General features: G+C 55.0%; 9 protein-coding genes across 9 annotated transcripts; all 9 read right to left on the bottom strand.

The window, feature by feature from the left end:
- Nucleotides 1-1,161: 1,161 nt before the first annotated feature.
- JKF63_01952 (uncharacterized protein) lies at nt 1,162-3,240 on the bottom strand (the record flags this gene model as incomplete). The annotated part of the gene is made up of 1 exon (XM_067897995.1): nt 1,162-3,240. One exon carries the CDS (start codon nt 3,238-3,240, stop codon nt 1,162-1,164), a length of 2,079 nt encoding a protein of 692 aa, XP_067754152.1.
- Nucleotides 3,241-4,115: 875 nt separating this feature from the next.
- On the bottom strand, nt 4,116-4,457 carry JKF63_01951 (uncharacterized protein; the record flags this gene model as incomplete). The annotated part of the gene is made up of 1 exon (XM_067897994.1): nt 4,116-4,457. One exon carries the CDS (start codon nt 4,455-4,457, stop codon nt 4,116-4,118), a length of 342 nt encoding a protein of 113 aa, XP_067754151.1.
- A 2,099-nt stretch (nt 4,458-6,556) lies between these two features.
- On the bottom strand, nt 6,557-7,249 carry JKF63_01950 (uncharacterized protein; the record flags this gene model as incomplete). The annotated part of the gene is made up of 1 exon (XM_067897993.1): nt 6,557-7,249. The coding sequence occupies one exon, from the start codon at nt 7,247-7,249 to the stop codon at nt 6,557-6,559; it is 693 nt and encodes a 230-aa protein (XP_067754150.1).
- A 586-nt stretch (nt 7,250-7,835) lies between these two features.
- On the bottom strand, nt 7,836-8,570 carry JKF63_01949 (uncharacterized protein; the record flags this gene model as incomplete). The annotated part of the gene is made up of 1 exon (XM_067897992.1): nt 7,836-8,570. The coding sequence occupies one exon, from the start codon at nt 8,568-8,570 to the stop codon at nt 7,836-7,838; it is 735 nt and encodes a 244-aa protein (XP_067754149.1).
- Nucleotides 8,571-9,322: 752 nt separating this feature from the next.
- Nucleotides 9,323-10,024, bottom strand: JKF63_01948 (uncharacterized protein; the record flags this gene model as incomplete). The annotated part of the gene is made up of 1 exon (XM_067897991.1): nt 9,323-10,024. One exon carries the CDS (start codon nt 10,022-10,024, stop codon nt 9,323-9,325), a length of 702 nt encoding a protein of 233 aa, XP_067754148.1.
- Nucleotides 10,025-11,549: 1,525 nt separating this feature from the next.
- Nucleotides 11,550-12,419, bottom strand: JKF63_01947 (uncharacterized protein; the record flags this gene model as incomplete). Its single annotated transcript, XM_067897990.1, has 1 exon — nt 11,550-12,419. One exon carries the CDS (start codon nt 12,417-12,419, stop codon nt 11,550-11,552), a length of 870 nt encoding a protein of 289 aa, XP_067754147.1.
- Nucleotides 12,420-13,290: 871 nt separating this feature from the next.
- Nucleotides 13,291-13,863, bottom strand: JKF63_01946 (uncharacterized protein; the record flags this gene model as incomplete). Its single annotated transcript, XM_067897989.1, has 1 exon — nt 13,291-13,863. One exon carries the CDS (start codon nt 13,861-13,863, stop codon nt 13,291-13,293), a length of 573 nt encoding a protein of 190 aa, XP_067754146.1.
- Nucleotides 13,864-15,017: 1,154 nt separating this feature from the next.
- Nucleotides 15,018-15,611, bottom strand: JKF63_01945 (uncharacterized protein; the record flags this gene model as incomplete). Its single annotated transcript, XM_067897988.1, has 1 exon — nt 15,018-15,611. One exon carries the CDS (start codon nt 15,609-15,611, stop codon nt 15,018-15,020), a length of 594 nt encoding a protein of 197 aa, XP_067754145.1.
- Nucleotides 15,612-16,552: 941 nt separating this feature from the next.
- On the bottom strand, nt 16,553-17,623 carry JKF63_01944 (uncharacterized protein; the record flags this gene model as incomplete). The annotated part of the gene is made up of 1 exon (XM_067897987.1): nt 16,553-17,623. The coding sequence occupies one exon, from the start codon at nt 17,621-17,623 to the stop codon at nt 16,553-16,555; it is 1,071 nt and encodes a 356-aa protein (XP_067754144.1).
- Between the last annotated feature and the right edge of the window lie 272 nt (nt 17,624-17,895).

The raw sequence follows: 17,895 nt of genomic DNA, 5'->3' as shown, positions 1-17,895 counted from the left end.
TCTCTGCGCTGCAAAAAAAAAAAAGGCGCGCTCACGAATGCGCTAAACAGCGGCCACGAAAGAATGTCGTATGGACGGGAAGTGGGAGGGGAAGAGGGGAGGGAGGGAATCCGCTCAGTGGGCAAGAGAGGAGACACAGACACAACCACGACAGGGGCGCAAAAGGGAGACGAACAGCTGCCCAGGAACGATCACGTGAGACGCACTGCACTTCACACGCACGCGAGAAATTTCAAGCAATATGAACTTTCACACACCTCCGCGGCTGCACTCACCACTCCAAGGCAAACGTAGGGTCGTTGCGCCAAAAACCTTGCTTCCTTTTTTTTTTGTGTGTGGGGGGAAGGGGGAGGGAGGGAGGGAGGGGGGCGCTGCAGCGAAACCACTCTCCTGGATCTCTTACCTAGTTTCTCTCGCTTTGGGCGCTTCACTTGCACCACTTGGCTATGCAGTGTACGCAGACGCGCATATGAGCACACAAAACGAGAGTATATGTTGTTGGACAAAAAAAACAGGAGGAAAACATAATAGTCAGACTCGTAGAGGTATGAGATGGGAGGGCATCATGTGTTGCCCTCGAGGATGATTCAGCCGCTACCGAGGTGGTGATGGTAAGCGGGACGCAGCCTAACGGGTATTCACGGCTACAATGAGGGAAGTGACGCAAGCCTCTCCTTCCCTAAGCACACGGTGGCTATAACGCGAATATTGACTTCTCTCTGCAATGGCTAGAAAAAAAGCAACACACACACACACACAGGAGACGGATACGGAGGAGGGGGGGGGGGGGGGCAGAGGAGCCCCAATCGGAATACGGGGGCTATTCCACTGCCTAACTCTCTCTCTCTTTCCGCCTTTCATAGTCGCCCACCCTCACAAAAGGGAGAAGACAAGTACATATGGAGCATAGCAGCCGCAGCGGTGGTGCATGTAGCTTATTCGGTGGATACACCCGTGCAGAAACAGCAGACAATCACAGTTCCAATTGCAAGAAAATACATGAGAGAATGAGAAACCACTTTGATAGGGAGGATTGCGGGGGGACCAGGAGACCCCAAAGAAGACATGTGAAAGAATTACGCAAAACAAAAAAAGCCTCGGAGAAAAAAAAGGAGAAAAAACAACAACAACGGAGACGCGAGCTGTCAACTGCGTTACCCATCAACGAAGGCTGGACAGTCCAGCATCGTAAGTAGCACGAAGCTGGGTGTCGGAAAGGATACTGTAGGCATGGCTCAGCATATGGAAGACCTCCAGTGCAGCTTGCCGGTCGCTCTCGGTGGCACGGACGAGCCGGTCTGGGTGACACTGGAGGATGAGTCGGCGATAGTTCTGTCGAATCTCAGCCGCGGTAGCCTCTCTGGCGACACCAAGCATACTGTAGTAGGTTCGGTTTGATGTTGAGAGATTCGTGTCGGTGCCCTTCCACCCTCCAGTATCCGTTCTTCTCCAGGCGCCTCTGCGACATCGCCCCATCGGCGATGAGTGAAACGGTGCCGCGACTGATGGAAATGGGGCGAATACCGGTATGGACTGTCTCTTGGCGCGTGCCTCAGCCTGGGCCGCCTCGTGGCGTGAGCGCTGCACCCGCATCTCCTCGAAGACAGCGTCGACCTTCGCGTGAAGATGCTTCGCCGCGGCGTGGTCTGCAGCCGCCTCAGCCTCCCTGCCCATCGTCACAAAGGCATCAGCCCGCAGTCGAAGAGCGAGAGCACATTCCGGATCACATTCTACACAATGCGAGGCTTCACGCACCACGTCCAGCGGCTGTCGTTGCATCCACTGTACCTGAGCACGCACCAAGTACAGCTCAGCGTGCACATGCCTCTTGGTATCTGGTATGCGTAGCATCTCGGACGTCACCGACAAGACTGCTGGGTAGTTGCTAGCAGAAACGGCAGTGGCCATACGCTGCTGCTGTGTATCGTACGATAACACGAACTCGGCAAAGAGGCGGGCCGGTGCGTAAGCGGGGTTGATCTTCAGTACACGTTGCAGCAGAGACGCAGAGATGTTGAGGTATGCACTGCCACACATGAAGGAAGCCTTGGCGAGTAGAGTCATGGTAAACACAAAATGGGAGCCAAAGTCGCCCCACAGCTGTGCGTACTCAGCTGGTCCCGTCGAAAGTGTCTCCCACGACGGCGGCTCAGGGAGGGACGCGAGGTAGGGGAGGAGGAGGGCTCGGGCAGCCTTCGGGTCGTCAAGCTCTAGTCGTGCAAAGGCAAGAATAGCGCAGAGCGGAGTAGTCTGCACCCAACTCTGCGCAAGGGCGCAGCCGTCGATGATTTTCACAGCGTCCTCCCATCGACGCGCCTCCACGCAGCGGCGGAAAGACGCGAGTGATAGCAGAACCCTTTGCTTTATAGCGAGCAAAGGTGGAGACGGTATGTCGAAAAGACTCTTCGACAGCGGCTCGGTGTTGATGTCTGCTAGTAGTGGCAAACTCTCCATGAGCTCGGCCGCGTCGTTGTACAGCTCACGCATTACAAGGGCAGCCACGACTAGTTGTGTGACGCAGCTGTGCAAGAGCCCTTCCGGACTATCGGGTGAGGAGGAACCGTCATGGCTGCGCAACTGCTGATAAAGGGCCAGTGCGGCTGTCCCGTCTTCGCAGCACTCCTTGAAGCGAAACAAGGCATAGCTGCACAAGCAGCGGTAGCTCAGGAGGTGCAGACGACGTTCTCTCTCGCCCGCCTCTACAGTCGCCGGTGTATTGCCATCTGTGAGAAGGGAAGAGGCGACAAAGTATACATCTACGTACTGCTGCTGGGACAGCATAGTCCTCAAGGCGTTGGAGTAGAGGGGGCATGCCTTTGTTCTGTCCCTGGCAGCGTCTTCCTGAGGTACGAGCACCGCAGGACCGTCCCTGCTGGCCAACTCACTTGCAATGTGGTACTGTCGTGCAGGCCTAGTGAGGGGCTCCAGTGTGGGAGGCAGGCATGGGCGATCCTCGGGAGTCGGATGCTCAGGGTCATCAGGTGATTCCATGGATACCCGCCGCGTATCTTCAAGAGGTGCTTTGTGCTCTGATGCCCGCCCGCGCTCCTTTGCCTTTCCGCTACGAGCGATCGTCGCTGGTGATCGCAGCCTTGGGAGTTTCATTGCACTGGAGACGAAGTCACTGAAATCATTTGAACAAGATCGCGTGTTTACCGTCTTTGCCACAACTTCCAGGTCGGACAACGTGTGACTTGGGAGACGCACGGAAGTATGACGGCTGCGTGTGGCGCGGCGCATAGGAACACTCAGAGAGAGAGAAGGGAGGAGAAGGCTGGCTCATCCATACGCGAAGAGTATGAGCCACGCCTCATACACCTATTCTGTGTCCTCTCGTTTCTTTTGTGACGGAAATGCAGAGGAAGCAGAAGGAGAGGGACGGAGAAGTGAAGTGGCAGAGAACCCGCACAGAAAAAGGCGATAGCCAGGAAAAAAAATGCGATTCGGTGTGACCACAACAGCGTCCGCAGCGATACCTCCCTCGTCCACGAGAGGGCGTCCTGGTGGCGCGCCTTCCTTTCAAAAAAAAAAAAAAGTAGCCTCCAACGGAAACGAAAGCGGCACAAGTCGCCTCCAAGAACCATCAGACGTGAGGTGAGGTGGGTCCATATCCCCCCCCCTCCCTCCCTCCCTCTGGATAGAGGAAATCCAGCCTACGCTGTCATTGTTTGTGTGTCAAAGTGTCCTTCGACCACACATTTGTTTTGATTGTGTACGTTTGCACTCGTGTGTAGTCTTCTTGGCCATTCTGTGCTTTCCCACTTCACTTTTTGGCTTTAGGATAAAAAAAAACAATAAACACGGGACTCCGATAGAGTCCCCCTCCCCCCCCCCCGCCAACACCACCCACAACGTCACCTTCAAAACAAGAGCGCGAACCACTACACTAACCACGCCTGCACACCAAGAGACACACGTACACGTGGATACAGACGCACACGCGGGTATCCAGGGAGCAGGCGACAACCAAAAAGAAAATGAGGTACCTGCTACACGCCACACCGCACGACCTCCGACCAATCCACCTCCACTTCTCATCGACCACCAGAAGGTGGGTGTGCGCTAGTGCAGAACTGAAACGGCGTTGTGTGCATGCTTGTGTCTGTGGTGCGACCTTAGGAGTTGCGGGCACGCTTGCGCGACGCGCCAAACCCCTTTCCGTCGCCACGCGTGTCCTTTGCCTTGGATACGATCTCGCCTGCACGGAGCAAGGCCGGGCTGGTCTGTAGGGCATCCGGCAATTGAAAGAAAACGATATTCGAGCCCCTCACAAAAACAGAGTCCATCTTCGTCTCTTTGCCGCCTCGTGAAGTCTTGGTAGCCTCTTTGAGCAACACGTTCATGTTGTTCTGCAGCTCCTCTACGATGCCGTGATATACTTCCCCTGTAGCGACCTCTATGGAAACCTTCAGATGCAGTGCATCGAACAGCACCTTCATTGGTATACTCTCCGCCATATTGCCAGTGCGCGTGACACTGCTGAAGCGTTGACCAATACCCCGGCCCCAAAAGAAAAAAAAAACAGACGTCCCCGTCTTGTATTGGAGTTCCAGTAGATATACTATCGACACCAGCGCCACCCCGGCGAGAAAAAAAAGGTGGTGGAGGGAGATAAAGATGCGTCGCCTTCAGAGACGAACCGACACAGAAGCCACAGAAAGACCAAGATGTGCAAAAGCGATCCTAGCAGCTATAATTAATCTTTGCAGGGAGATAAACGTCGCCGCCGATCCCGAACAGGAAAGACGTCTGCCAAGTATTCAATCGTCTTATAGGTTTTAGTAGGAGTATATTGCATGCGTGTAGCTGCAGGGGAGCAGATCGGCGTGGTGCACGGGTGATGGTATACGCGGCGGCTCCTTTGCTTTCCCTTTTACTTTAGTTTCACCAATTCCACTCCTCGACCGTGCGAGAGAGCGAGGCAGAGCAGGATGAGCACGAGACACAGAGAAGAATAAAGTGTAGAGGGAGACCGGGGGGGAGATGAATAAAAAGAAATGAGTGGAAGAGAGGAAGCGAGGAAGCGAAAAAGCAAGACGCACGCGATTCGTGGTGCATGACAGGGCGGAGATCGGCACCGCAACAGCTCCTCAACAAGGATCATCCACAGAGAACTCTGACACGCGTGATGGCGTTGAGACAGTAGACATCGCGCTAGGGGGGGGAGCGACACATAGCCGTCATCACGACATTTCAAAGAGACATGACAGCGTGATAGCTCCTCACACCTCCTTTGTTCCTTCCCCCCTCCTTCTGACAGTGGCGGTCAAACCGAGACGAGCATCTCTGAAGAAGTATCTGCACACGCACACACACACACACACAGCTGTATTTCGATTTGCGTTGTAAGGCATGCCAGTACCAGGAAAATTTTAGATCTGCGGCATCGAAGACGTTGTCAAAACACAGGTACCCGTGTCTCTATCATTCCCCACACAAAGCGCACAAGGCCTCTCTCTTCTTAACCAAGGAGTATTTTAGTGAGCGAAAATCTTCGATTGGTGAGAGCCACGGCTACACATATCCGCGAGCACAAACGCTCGCACACACGCACACACAAAAGAGAGATAATAAAGAGTGGATGCTCGGATATGCTCAACGACACTATTCTATTTTTCTTCTTTTGGGGGGCCCAACATGTCTACTCTGTCCGTCAGCACGTGAGAGCACCACAACCTTCTGCCTCCACTCCTTTGTGTTGCGCGGAGCAGCGGCGCGCAAACGTGCCAGCAGTGGCCGACCGCACTTATTCTCATGACTGTCTCCTGCCACAAACTCCACCGGCCCCTCGCTCGCATGTTGACCCACAGAGGCTGCCCCTACACCAGTCGTTGTGTATTGCATCCCTCGAGGTGGTGCAGGCCCCTCTCGCTAGTAGGCGGCGAGGGCTTGGCAAGAAGTCTTTCAGTCACACCGACACAATGCCCAACATGTGAGGGGTTAACGTCTGCTTTCTGCCGCCAAGCTGGCACGACAACGCCGCTCAGAGCCTCGGCGTAGACCTTGAGTAAGCGTTACTTCGCTTGGAGCTCTTGACGTCATACGGGTGTGCTGGAGACGGTTTTCACCAAAAGTGGTTTGGAATGGTCAGAGAGACACACGTCGATTTGAGGGAGGGGGGAGGGGGGTGGGGTGGGGCTTCTCGATAGAGTGGGGTAGTGGACTCTTGATAACCCGCGCTGAGGTGTCCGTCGACACCCGGCATACCCTAAATAATTCAGCAAAGAAGAGCATGCACCGGCTGTGTGCTCAACTGAAAACGGCAAAAGAAAACAAAGCATGCACCTGCACTTACAAAAAATACACGTTGATGCACCGCTTGGTCGCCTCTGCGGGGTGAAAGGGGGGGGAGGGGATTTAAGTGTGTTTCTGGCCGTGGCATGAAGGCGCAGGGCAGGGATCACTCTCTTGCGCTGATCCACAGACATGCAAAACAGTCAGAGAAAAAGAGGGCCATCCCCACCATACGTGCAGCAATACTTACCATGACGCGTTGAAACGATCCACCCGATCCCACACACTCACAACAAAGAGAGAGAGAGAGACCTCGGCCGTCTCAGTAAACCGCCTCCTTACCGATCATCACCGGCGCACGCTCCTGAGTATCCAGTAACTGGTAAAGAATACTGGCCATGAAGGCCCCACCGAAGGGAGCGACCCAGTAAACCCAGAAACTGCGGAGAGGCTCACAATTTTTGTACACGCACGACACCACCTGCGTTCCTGTCGCAACTGCTGGGTTGAAGGCACCGCCGGTGAACCCACCAACCGAGAAGCCGGCTGCTGTGAGTGTCATGCCAATGGCGAGGCCGTAAAAGTCATTCGAGCGCTGACGAGAGAAACAAACGTGCAGCACAACTGAAGTAAGAGCAAATGTGTACACAAGCTCACACAGCAGTGCTTGCCAGATGTTCACCAAATCACCATTTGGCACTGGCGTTGGGATATTGAGGCCAATGATCGCGGATGCGTAGAGCGAGGCGGCAAATGAGCCGCACAGCTGCACCAAAATATACATCACGGTTCGTCGCAGCGTCATTTGGCGGTTGAGAAACACAGCAAAGGAAATGGCCGGGTTAAAGTGAGCGCCACTGATGTAGCCAAACGTGAAGCACATCGCCGCGAGCATGAAACCAATGGGAATTGGTGCCAGCTGACTGACTCCGACGGAGGCCAATGTGATCGTCAGCACCAACAGAAATGTGCCAACGAGCTCCGCCAGCAGCTGGCTAAGGAACTCTGAGAGCATCCCTTTAGAGTCCAGTTGTCAAACTGGGCTGATGGGGCAGAGCGGAGATGAGGAAAGGGAGGGAGGAGGGGGGATGAGACGAGGAAGTAAGTGATGTGTACGTGCGTACGTGCGTGCGTGCGTATGCGTCTGAAAACGCCTCTAGCTAATAAATGTATGGCTAGATGGCATGTACCATGGGCGAGCAAAGCCCCCGTGTAAGGGGTGAGGTGACCTCCTTCAGGCACGTATATGTTTCCTCGATTGTCGTAGACTCCCCGCCTCAATATATCGTTGCGCCTTCTCCCCCACCCGCCCCACTCTCTCTACCCGCGTGTTGCAGAATTAGACGGAGGAACAGAACGAGCAGGCGCGCGCTTGTCTTGCCTCTACATTGTCCATCTACGTGGGGGGGGGGGGGGAGGGGGGGGTGAACAGGCCATGTCATCTTTAACGTGCCTTCCCTTTGCACGAGCGACCACGGCACAGGAGGGGGGGGGGAGGGCCGAGCGACTGATCGAAGAGCACAGCCTTGAAAGTTTGGGGTGATACTCTTAAAGTGTGGGGGAGAACATGCATGAGGCCTCACAGATCCTCTTCGCCCCTCTCATCCGCCCCCCTCCGCCTCTTTCGCCTGTTCAGCCTCTGCCACACACAGCATCGCAAACGACCGCCAGTCGCTCTCGTAAAGATCGTCCCCGACGCTCTCCAGCAACGGCTGTAGCCGCGGTAGAAACTCGCGCTGTACGCAGCCGACCCAGAAAAAGCGGGACATGTCTGCTTGAAAGAGCCACATCTGCCAACTTGAGCACACGTTTTCAGCCTCCATGAGGATTTCCTCTGCCGAGAGGAACGACAGAATATTGAAAACCAGGGCCGGCTGCGTGAACCATGCACCAGGCGAGTTCGACCGCGATGCGGCCATATCGCCCGAAAATGGACTGGCAGACAAACGAAAAGGGTTTGTCGATACTGCCGCAGACCCCGCCTTCTCCCGTGCTCTCAGGAGACTGGCCAAGTGAGTAGCGAAGTTGTTGAAAACTGTATCCTCTTCCAAAAGAGCTTTGGACTCGCTGGGCTGAAGTGCTACCCCTGTCCCCATGTACTCGAGGTTTCCAGATACAGCATCGATCATTCGGCACGTTTCCCTGACCTCCCGAAGCGTGTCGTCGATCTGCACCCGTGCATCCTTGAGCGCCGCTACGATATCGTCGGTAAACAGCAAAGGATTGTCGCGAGTGATGGCCAGCTGGTCCGCCAAATTGTTGGCTTTGAGGTATCGCGCGAAGAGCTCGGAAATGGCCACCGACTCCTTCTGGGGATAGTCGCTGAGCTGCGACATGCCGTATTGCGGATGTAGTGGTAGCAGAGCAGCAACAGACTTCTTTTTTTTCCCCTCCTTCCTCCCTCCCTCCCTCCCCTCACCCGCAGTTTCTGCCACAGTCCTCTGCTACTCTTTTAGTTGGTTCTACGTGTTCGATGCTGCAGCTGCGTGTGCGTGCGGGCGTGCTTATTGGACTAACACCGCTTTCCCTTTTTCATTTTATGTGCGGGATGAAAGCCTCAGCGCCTAAGGAGATTGTCGCACGATTTCACAGTTCCAAGCAAGCGCATTACTCTGATGGCAAGTGCGTAGTTGAGTAGAAAAAAAAGAGAAAGTGGTCAAGGCATGGGGTGGAGGGAGGGAGGGAGGGTGGGTGGGTAAGGGGGACACAGATTTTGGTAGATAGGCTCCCCGTGGTTTCATTCTGCAATAAAGTTCTCCTTTTTTGCTGTTTTTTTTTTCTTTTCTCTGGATGCAAACAATATTCTCTAGCGACTCCACAGAAGGTGGAGCAAGAGGAGGGGGGAGGGGGGAACGCAAATGGTATCCATTGCCTGACTATGTTCTCCCTTCCCCTCTACGCCGCCCCCTCCCACTCCGGACAAAAGAAGGCCCCAATGCGGCTGCGGGAAGAGACTAAAGACAGCGCATGCACACACACACACACACAGAGAGAGAGAGGGGGGAAGAGAGAAAAAAAAATGCATGAGCGAAAACGCCAGAGAGGTCCACAAAGTCGGACCACGGGCTCCTCCCCCTTTCCCCTTCCCTTACGTACACAACAAAGGATAATGGGACTCTAGATCGTGATAAAGCTTCACTGAGGAGGCGTCGCCACGATTCAAAACGTCGATGTGGCTCTGCAGTATCCGATTCTCGCGCTCCACTTGCGCTACACGAATTTCCAGCGCATGCACGAGTGCCGACTGCTGCTGCTCCTCATTCACTTCCCTCGCGGCAGCAGCAGCTCGACTCAACTCCGGCGCAGAAATCGTCCGCACCGCCGCCTCAGCGACAACGCTCATGTGAGGCTGCGCAGATGAGTAAGATGATGAGACATCCGTGCCGGGAGAGATCGCCGACGACGACTTTCGAAAAAAAGCCCCGTCGCGGCTGCTGCGGCGAATCTGCCGGATCTCATTGGCAGTCCGCATAATGGCCTCTTCATACTCCCGTCTTCGGCATTGAGCCACCCGCGATAACCGGGACGTACGCGCCGCGGCGTAAGCGCTTTGTACAGCATGCTGGCGGTGCTGCTCCTGCTGCCTCTGGGCAACCTCCAATTTTTTGTCAAGCTGGGCCAGCCGCAGCTGCAGGTGCTCGAATTCTTTTTTCTCCTGGCAAAAGGCACGACGCTCCTGTTGGAGCTGCTCTTGAATGTCGGGAAGCATACCAGCAAGCACGTTGTACGGCAGGCTCTTGGGGTGCTTCAGTGCCTCTTGCCTCTGGGACACCTGCGGTGCCACTGCCATGATAATGTAGCGAAGAGCGTGTCTCCGCCTTGAATTTTTGGTTCACGAAAAAGAGGTAAAAACAGTTGAACGAAGATAAACCCGAAAGGGACTATGCCATACGGGGGTATAGGTCGCCTTCAACGTCGGCGTTGTAAAACCGAGCCCTCCAATACTTCAACGCAGCGGAGGTGCACCTCCGGGGTATGGATGACATACAGCCTGTTACATCAGAAATGGAGAACGAGGCGAGAAAGTTGCCGAGAGAGAGCTCGAGAGAAACTCGAAGGAGCGTGGTGCTTCTCTGTACACGTCTGCGCATACGTGAGCACACATCTTCAACAAAGCATCAGCGTTATAGAGACCAAACAACAAAACCATGTCCTCGCATGATGTGCAGACGTCAACGTCCCACGAAGCAAGAAATCACGCACCTGGCGTGCGCTGGTGTGTTTTGTGTGTCCATGTAGATTAGAGGTGAAAAGGGGGGAACCAGACACAAACCCAACACGGACAGACACACACGCCCAACACACCTTCACGTCCTTCTCGGCCCCTCTTGATCGACTGTTATACTGTCAGCTTCATTCACTGCCGTAGAACCCGACCTCTCGCTCGTGGGCAGCTACAGAGAAAGAAGCGGCGTGCTGTACTGAAAAAGGACAGGGCAGAAAAAAAAAGGGGGAAGGGAGGGGGGGGGGCACGGAGATGCAGCAAAAAACATCAAACAATAAAAGAAAAATATATATACCAAAACTGCTGAAGCGCAAAATATCCTCGAAGTGAACCGGCACCCCGTCTGCACTCCCACCCCCCAAACCCAGCCCAAATGTGTATGTGTATGCATGCATGTGTGGGTGCGTGTGTGTTGGTAGTGGTGGTGGTGATCGGTGATCGGTGAGGAGTGGACACGGTGTCCTCTCTTCTTCTTTGCCTCTCTTTCACTAATCCGGGAAGCTGGAAAAGGCGGACCAGCTTCCATTCTGTGGTGCAACGGTCACGGGGGCCCCATTTTGCTGCCCTGCCAACAACTCCCCAGCCCCCCGCCCCGCCCCCTCGAGCGCTTCTGTTGAGAACAGGGTGAACGACACCCGTATGACGTCAAGAGCTCCAAGCGAAGTAACGCTTACTCAAGGTCTACGCCGAGGCTCTGAGCGGCGTTGTCGTGCCAGCTTGGCGGCAGGAAGCAGACGTTAACCCCTCACATGTTGGGCATTGCGTCGGTGTGACTGAAAGACTTCTTGCCAAGCCCTCGCCGCCTACTAGCGAGAGGGGCCTGCACCACCTCGAGGGATGCAATACACAACGACTGGTGTAGGGGCAGCCTCTGTGGGTCAACATGCGAGCGAGGGGGCCGATGGAGTTTGTGGCAGGAGGCAGTCATGAGAATAAGTGCGGTCGGCCACTGCTGGTACGTTTGCGCGCCGCTGCTCTGCGCAACACAAAGGAGAGGATGCAGAAGGTTGTGGTGCTCTCACGTGCTGACGGACAGAGTAGACATGTTGGGCCCCCCAAAAGAAGAAAAAGAAATGCGCTTCATACGCCTCTACCGCTCGAAGCGCATCGAGTACCCACCCGTGTTGGGGTCTTGATCAAATTTGAAGTTATCCGTCGACAACCCGAAATAGCCGAGCACTTTATTCCCAAGGTTCTTGAGCTCACCGAGCATCTTCTTCGTCTCCTCATCCACTTTCTCTTTGGCGGCCATCTTGCGAGCGCGACCTTGCGCATCCAGCACCCCGCCAAGCTTCTCGTAAGACTCGTAGTCTCCATAAGCGTTGGACCACTTCTGCATGTTATAGTAGCAGTCTGCACGACGGACGTAGGCCTTTGAATACGAGTCATCGTGTAGGATGGCCTGCGAGAACATGTGCACCGCCTCCTCCTCCACGCCCAGCTTCATGAGACACAAGCCAGCGTTACAGTACACCTGCGCCGTAAGGGTATAATCCGTCGTGTCCTCCGGCAATGTCTCTGCTCCTTCCCCGCTAGACTCTGCTGCAGTGGCTTCGCCTTCTGCAGGGGCGTTGTGATCCGAGGATTTCTCTGGGGATCTAGTCGGGCTGGCGGCGGCGGGGCGCGGTGGCGCAGGCTTGATGGGAGCGCACCATAATGCCTTTCGATAGAGCCCGAGAGCCTCAGAGATGTCACCCTTTTTGAAAAGCTCATTGCCAGCTGCCTTGAGCCGAGAGCATTCCTCGACATCTACATGGCGCTGCGCTTCTTTGAATTCGGTCTCACGCTCCTGGGCTTGATCCTCTCCCTCAGCGCTGACCTTGTCCTTGGCAATTTCTGGTGAGGATACCCCCGATGTGCTCCTGGCCTCGCCACCCTCTGCATGTTGTGTATCGGGTGAGGGGGGAGCATGATCACTATCGTCGTCTGACGAGGGCAGCTGCATCACAGTGGCCGGCATCTCGATTCACCTGCCGCGATGGGATGTGATTGGCTCGATGGACTGCTTCGTTCGGGTGACCTTCACAACGCTGACAGCGTCGTCTCGTGTGGCCTCTGGTCTGCAGAAAGTCTGAACTAGGGGGAAAACGGGCAGAGATGGTCCCACAAAGACACACACAGACACACACACACAGAGGGAGAGAGAGAGACGGACGCACACGTTCACTAGTGTGGCTGCTGTAGGTACTGCTAAATTTGTGGCGGGTGATTCGAGTCAGTAAAGTTTTTTTTTAAGCGGATCCGCTCCACTCTAACAGATACGAAAAAGCAAGCAACGATCACAAAAAAAAAAAGAGAGCGAAGGAAGGGAAAGAAAGAGAGGTGAACAAGAGCAGTGTCCTACTGGACTCCCATCAGCAGTGAATGAGAGAGAGGAGAAATATTGGCGTCAAGTACGGCGCATTTGAGGGGCGTACAGGGTAAAAAAAAAAGGGCACGAGAGTAAAAACGTCGGTCATTCCATGTCTGGGCAGTGCGCCGGCTATCGATAAAAACGAAAACAGTGGCAAGAGGACTCGCAGACGCGCAATCGGGGCCAAAGACAGAAAACACCGCCGCCCTCGCCTCCGTGAAGGGGACAATTTCTTTTTGTTTCGTAGGGACATTTCATTTTTACAGAACCACAGAAACGTGCATACGCACCAACACAAAAAAAAAACGGCTAATGAGGCCGCCATCGCGGCCCAACAACTACATGGTGGGCCGGAGAGAGCAGGTCAAGAGTAAGCACACGAGTGATAGCACTACGCACGCGAGCATGCACGCCGCCAACCCCCAACCCCAATCGTGTTAATCGATACCAATTCGCACAAGAGAAGAGCAGCATCGACTCAAACAAAAAAGTTTGCGAGCACGACAGCCTTTAGGTGGTACTTGTGGTTCACGTGACGTCCGGCGCAGTACATCACCCGCGTTCCCAACGGCACACGCTGGTCATTCATGATAATGCACGTGTTTCGGTCAAAGTTGGTCTGCAAGCCACTCATGCGCGTGTTCGTCTGGCGCCGCGTGAAAAGGCAGACCCAATATATATTCCCGGGCTTAACGCGGTGGCGCGAGACCTCACCACCTCCGCCACGTCCTTTGAAACGCTGCACAGACACACGATGAGCCACAGCAGGGAAAACGCGGCAGTGTGCGAAGCGCTCGCCTGTCGCTTTGGCAATAAGACGAACATGCTTGCAGTTTGTGTTGTCCACACAGTGCAGCTTCACCTGGTCACTAAGAGGTACGCCGGAGCCGTATCCCTCCGTGCCGTTTCCCCATCGAGAGCGGTATGAGCCCTTGCGCCGGATAATCAGATTGTGGCGGAACCACGTCTTGTTCACCGGATTTCCTGCCGGGAGCTTTGCCGCTGCGTCGGTGGTGGTAGGCGCCAGGCGTGCCCGGATACACCGAAACATGGTGCACTATGCCGATGCGCTGTGAGAAAGGCACCAAAACCAAAATGTGTCTTGTATGTCGGGGGGGCGGGAGGGGGGAGCACCTCACCAGGTCGCTGAGTGCGTTGCGCCACGTTGCAGCTGAGCAGGCCGTCGAGGGCGAGGGTCAACGAGTTGCGTGGGTGAAAAGGGGGTACATGAAGGTAGAGAGCAAGCGCTGCGACAAGATAACAGAGGCGCGGAGGAGAAACGCGATGGTGAGCGTCAAAAGTAGAAAAGAGGGAGGCCGAGAACACAGCAGAGAGGGGGATCAAGGGAGTGGAAAAGGACAAGTGACGCGTGGATGCTTGGTAGAGGAGGAGAAACGGAAGGGGAGGGAAAGAGAAGGTGTTGGAAGAGAGAGGAGTTCGCACTACCCTACGGCGCTCATCTCTGTTGTCCACCTGTCCCAAATTCCAGTTCGCGCCTTATATTGCTGCGCTGTGAGGAAAGCAGTGCGAGGCCTTGGGCAAAGCCGTTGGCCTCTCGTCCTTTTTGTTCCAGGGAGAGCATAGGAAGGACAAGAGACGGGATAAAAGAGAAAAGAGAAAGGAAGGTAAAGTGTGTACTTTCGGTAAACGGCTCACCTTGCGCGAAACAGCTTTAAACAGCAGCAAAAACAAAAATAGAACGGTTTGGGTGGGGAGTAAATACACCATCACCACTCATCTCAATGTTGACAGCTCGACTTTGCGCAACCCCACCCACGCACCCGCACCCCCTTTTTCCTTTGTTCACACCCGATATTTGTCGCTCTGCTTGAAGATGGGATACAAGGCCCCAAAGTACCTCTCCCCCCTCTACCCCCCCCCTGGAATTCGTGGAAACACCGATAGCGGAAGGCAGCTGGACTTGGGCAAGGTCTCCCCCCCCCCCGCCTTTTTCCCTCATCGCAACCCCTGTTGTACCACAAAGGGGACAACCGAGCAGCGCATAGAGCCGTGAGTGAACTTCAAAATTTTTTCGATGTTCATCTACAGCCACAAGAAGAGGAGAGGAGAAATCACCAAACTACCGCTGACAAGCGGATATGAAGCCTTGACGTTTTTGCACCCACCCGCGCACACAGCCGTGAGGGTGTGGGTGTAAAGTATTTCCAGTGAGTCGATAATGCACAGCTTCGTTTTCTTTCCCGCCTACGAAGGGAGTTGTGTCACCTCGGATCGGCTGTGGAAGATGAGGTTGCTCGGCTCCCTGCCTGGCTTTCCTCGCATGCTGTCGTACACGCCCCGCTGCTCCTTCTTGAGCTCCATCAACTTCTGCACTGTGTCGTCAATGTTGCCGTCCACCTCGTGCCGGAGCTCTTCCTTCCTCTTGTAGTAATTCTCGAGCGCATTGAACTCCCAGCCAATCCGCTTTGGAATCTGCTCCTGGTTCGCCAAAACGGGAGCTGAATTGCCGTAAACAAAATCCTTGTGCCGCATGTACGGGTAGGGGTCAATGCCCTTCTGCAGGCACAGCCGCACGCGCTCTGCCTCAGCAGCCGCGCGCTCATCATTCAGGACGTACTTCTTGACATACGGATAAAAAATAAGAGGAAGAGCGGTTACTAAGGTGCTCGCCACGACAGTGGTCACCCACGGCGCCTCTGCCCTCACGCGTTCAGAAAGACGCCTGAAGGGGTGAGTGACGGCGCGGAGGACAAGGTTGCAGCCATCGCAAAAACTTCGCATGTGATCCACCGCGGCAGTAGTCGCCCGCATCTTCATGCGCTGATACGCAAAAGACATTTGATCTTTTCAGAGGTAACTCTACTTTCGAAGAGAGAGAGAGAACAAAACGGGGAGCAGAAGCCTTTGAGCTGTGCAACCGCGAAGGTGCCTGCGCTACGCACTACACAGAGAAAATGTTTGCTTGTATTTTTTTTTTGCCTCGCAACGTGGAGGGCGGCGATAAAAATGACTCTCACCCGTCTTCATCGACGGGGTACCAAAAAGGGCTACGGAATGGATTAAGAGCACCAGCTGCGATGGGCTCTCTCTCTCTCTCCAGAAGCGGTTGATAGAGATGAGTCTCGCCAAGAGACCACAACCGAGACCATGGGGGGGGGGGCGGGGGGGGAAGGTGAAGGAGATGCATCGGAGACGTACAGAACACGGGAGAGTGAGAGCGGCAGAGGCAGGAAGTCACACTACGCGGATACGTAGCGCTGTGTAGCTGAGACAGGAAGGGGCACCATGTCATCATTGGTAGCGGTGGCATAGGAAGAAGTAATCATCATAAGACCACCAACCAAACCTCAGCAGCTGCCTTCGTGTGCGTACCAAGGAAAGCGAAGCAGCGTTCCGACGTGCTTCACTAAAATAGGTGCATCGAGACATCAGCGACACACGGGATAACCAACGGTAGAGGTTGTGTGACTGTATACGACGCCTTCGCTTTTCGTTCCTCTTCGTCTTTGCCGCACCAAAGGCGCAGCCAGAGGGAGGAGGAGGGGGGAGGGGAGGGGGGGCACCTCAATGAGAACCCCTGGTGGGAAATTATGTGAATACGATGTGCCCTTCTCTGTCAGTGGGTGGGCAGGTCGTCGGGGAAGCGGTCGACTGGGTCTAAGGGCGAGAGAGTATCAGCCAGAGGAAGGCAAAACCGCTCGTCCGCAAATGGGCGTCTGCGGCACAGAAGAGGCACCACCGCCCTCCCCCCTCCCCCAGACACACCACACACGCGCCGACTAAAACATGTACTTGAGAAAACGGCTGATAATCGCGTCGTCAGCAGAGGTGAGTACCCCCGTCGTCAATACGGGGACCTGCCAGTCCAGAATGACCTCTTCAGAAGCACGCAGTGGTTTCCGCAGGGTGAGGCAAAGATAGTAGTGTGACTTCAACAAGCGCTCCACCTCATCAAGCCTATCGTTGCCGCTGTGTCCTTTATCGACAGCGGCAGCCACAAGGTCGTCCTTGAAGAATTGAGGCAGGGACTCTAGCGACGTGGCCATTTCAATGTCTGCGTTGACTGCACGACCCACGGCGTCAGGGGCGTTGACAAGGTCCAGAAATGGCACTACACCACACTCCACCGACGATGCAGACAGCGAGTCACTGTCCTCCTTTGCGGAATCATCATCCCTCGAACTGCTGCTCGGCATACCTGCACGGACCGCCCACGCCGTCGGCACCAGCAAACCGCGAGACAGCACTACATCCACCGCCCATACAAAATGATCAAAGCAGGGTAGAATGTTATTGTCCCGCAGCTGCGAGTAAGCGGCCGACGTCTCTTCCTGGATTCGCCGGCGACCCTTGAGATAGTAGGGCAGCAGCATTGCATGATGTACGCGGCACTGCCGCTCAGCCGCGTTCTTACGGTCAGTCAGCTCTTCCATAGACGGAAGGCTTTGCAACCAACCCCACAGAGGCGACACACTGCGATGCTTCTCAAGGGCAAGCCTCCACGCTAGCTCTGGCCACTGTGCTGTCCCGGTTAAAAAGGCAACGATGCCGTCCTGCACCTCGCACGGCGGCCCTGGGGAAGCCGTCAACGACCCGTTTCTATCGGAGTGCCACGGGCTGCAAAAGGAGGTCTTAAGACCCACCCGCGACAGCACAGACTCGGAGCAGATCCGTTTAGAGGGGACCGCGAGGAGGGAGGTGCCGGCGTCGCAGGCATCGCGCACGTACACGCCGACTCCAACGGCTGCATCACGTTTCTCAATCAGCGTCGTTGGGTGAATTCCAACGCCTTCGAGAATGGCATAAGTGGAGAGGTACTCAGCGAACTTGGAAGAGCGCCTCGCCCGCATCTCGACGCGAGCAGAACACGATGCAGCCTGCAGTGAGAGCTGAGGACCACGAGAGACCAGCGACAGCAGCACTCACCCAAACACCTTCACGGTGAAGAGCCGGGGAAGACGAAGAGCCCAATGGGCAAACGTCCAAAAAAAAAATGTTGTCTTTTGAGCTGGAGACAGTGCGCCACGGTGAAGGAAATCCTGAAAAAAAAAAGGTTTCCTGTCTTTACAGAAAAGAAAGGAGTTCAGCAGAGGAATGGGTCGGCCGTAGGACTTGAGCCTGA

Source organism: Porcisia hertigi, chromosome 34, assembly GCF_017918235.1.
Source record: "Porcisia hertigi strain C119 chromosome 34, whole genome shotgun sequence".
Lineage (NCBI taxonomy): Eukaryota > Euglenozoa > Kinetoplastea > Trypanosomatida > Trypanosomatidae > Porcisia > Porcisia hertigi.
Note: the sequence above shows the minus strand (reverse complement) of the source record. Positions and strands in the feature narration are given on the sequence as shown.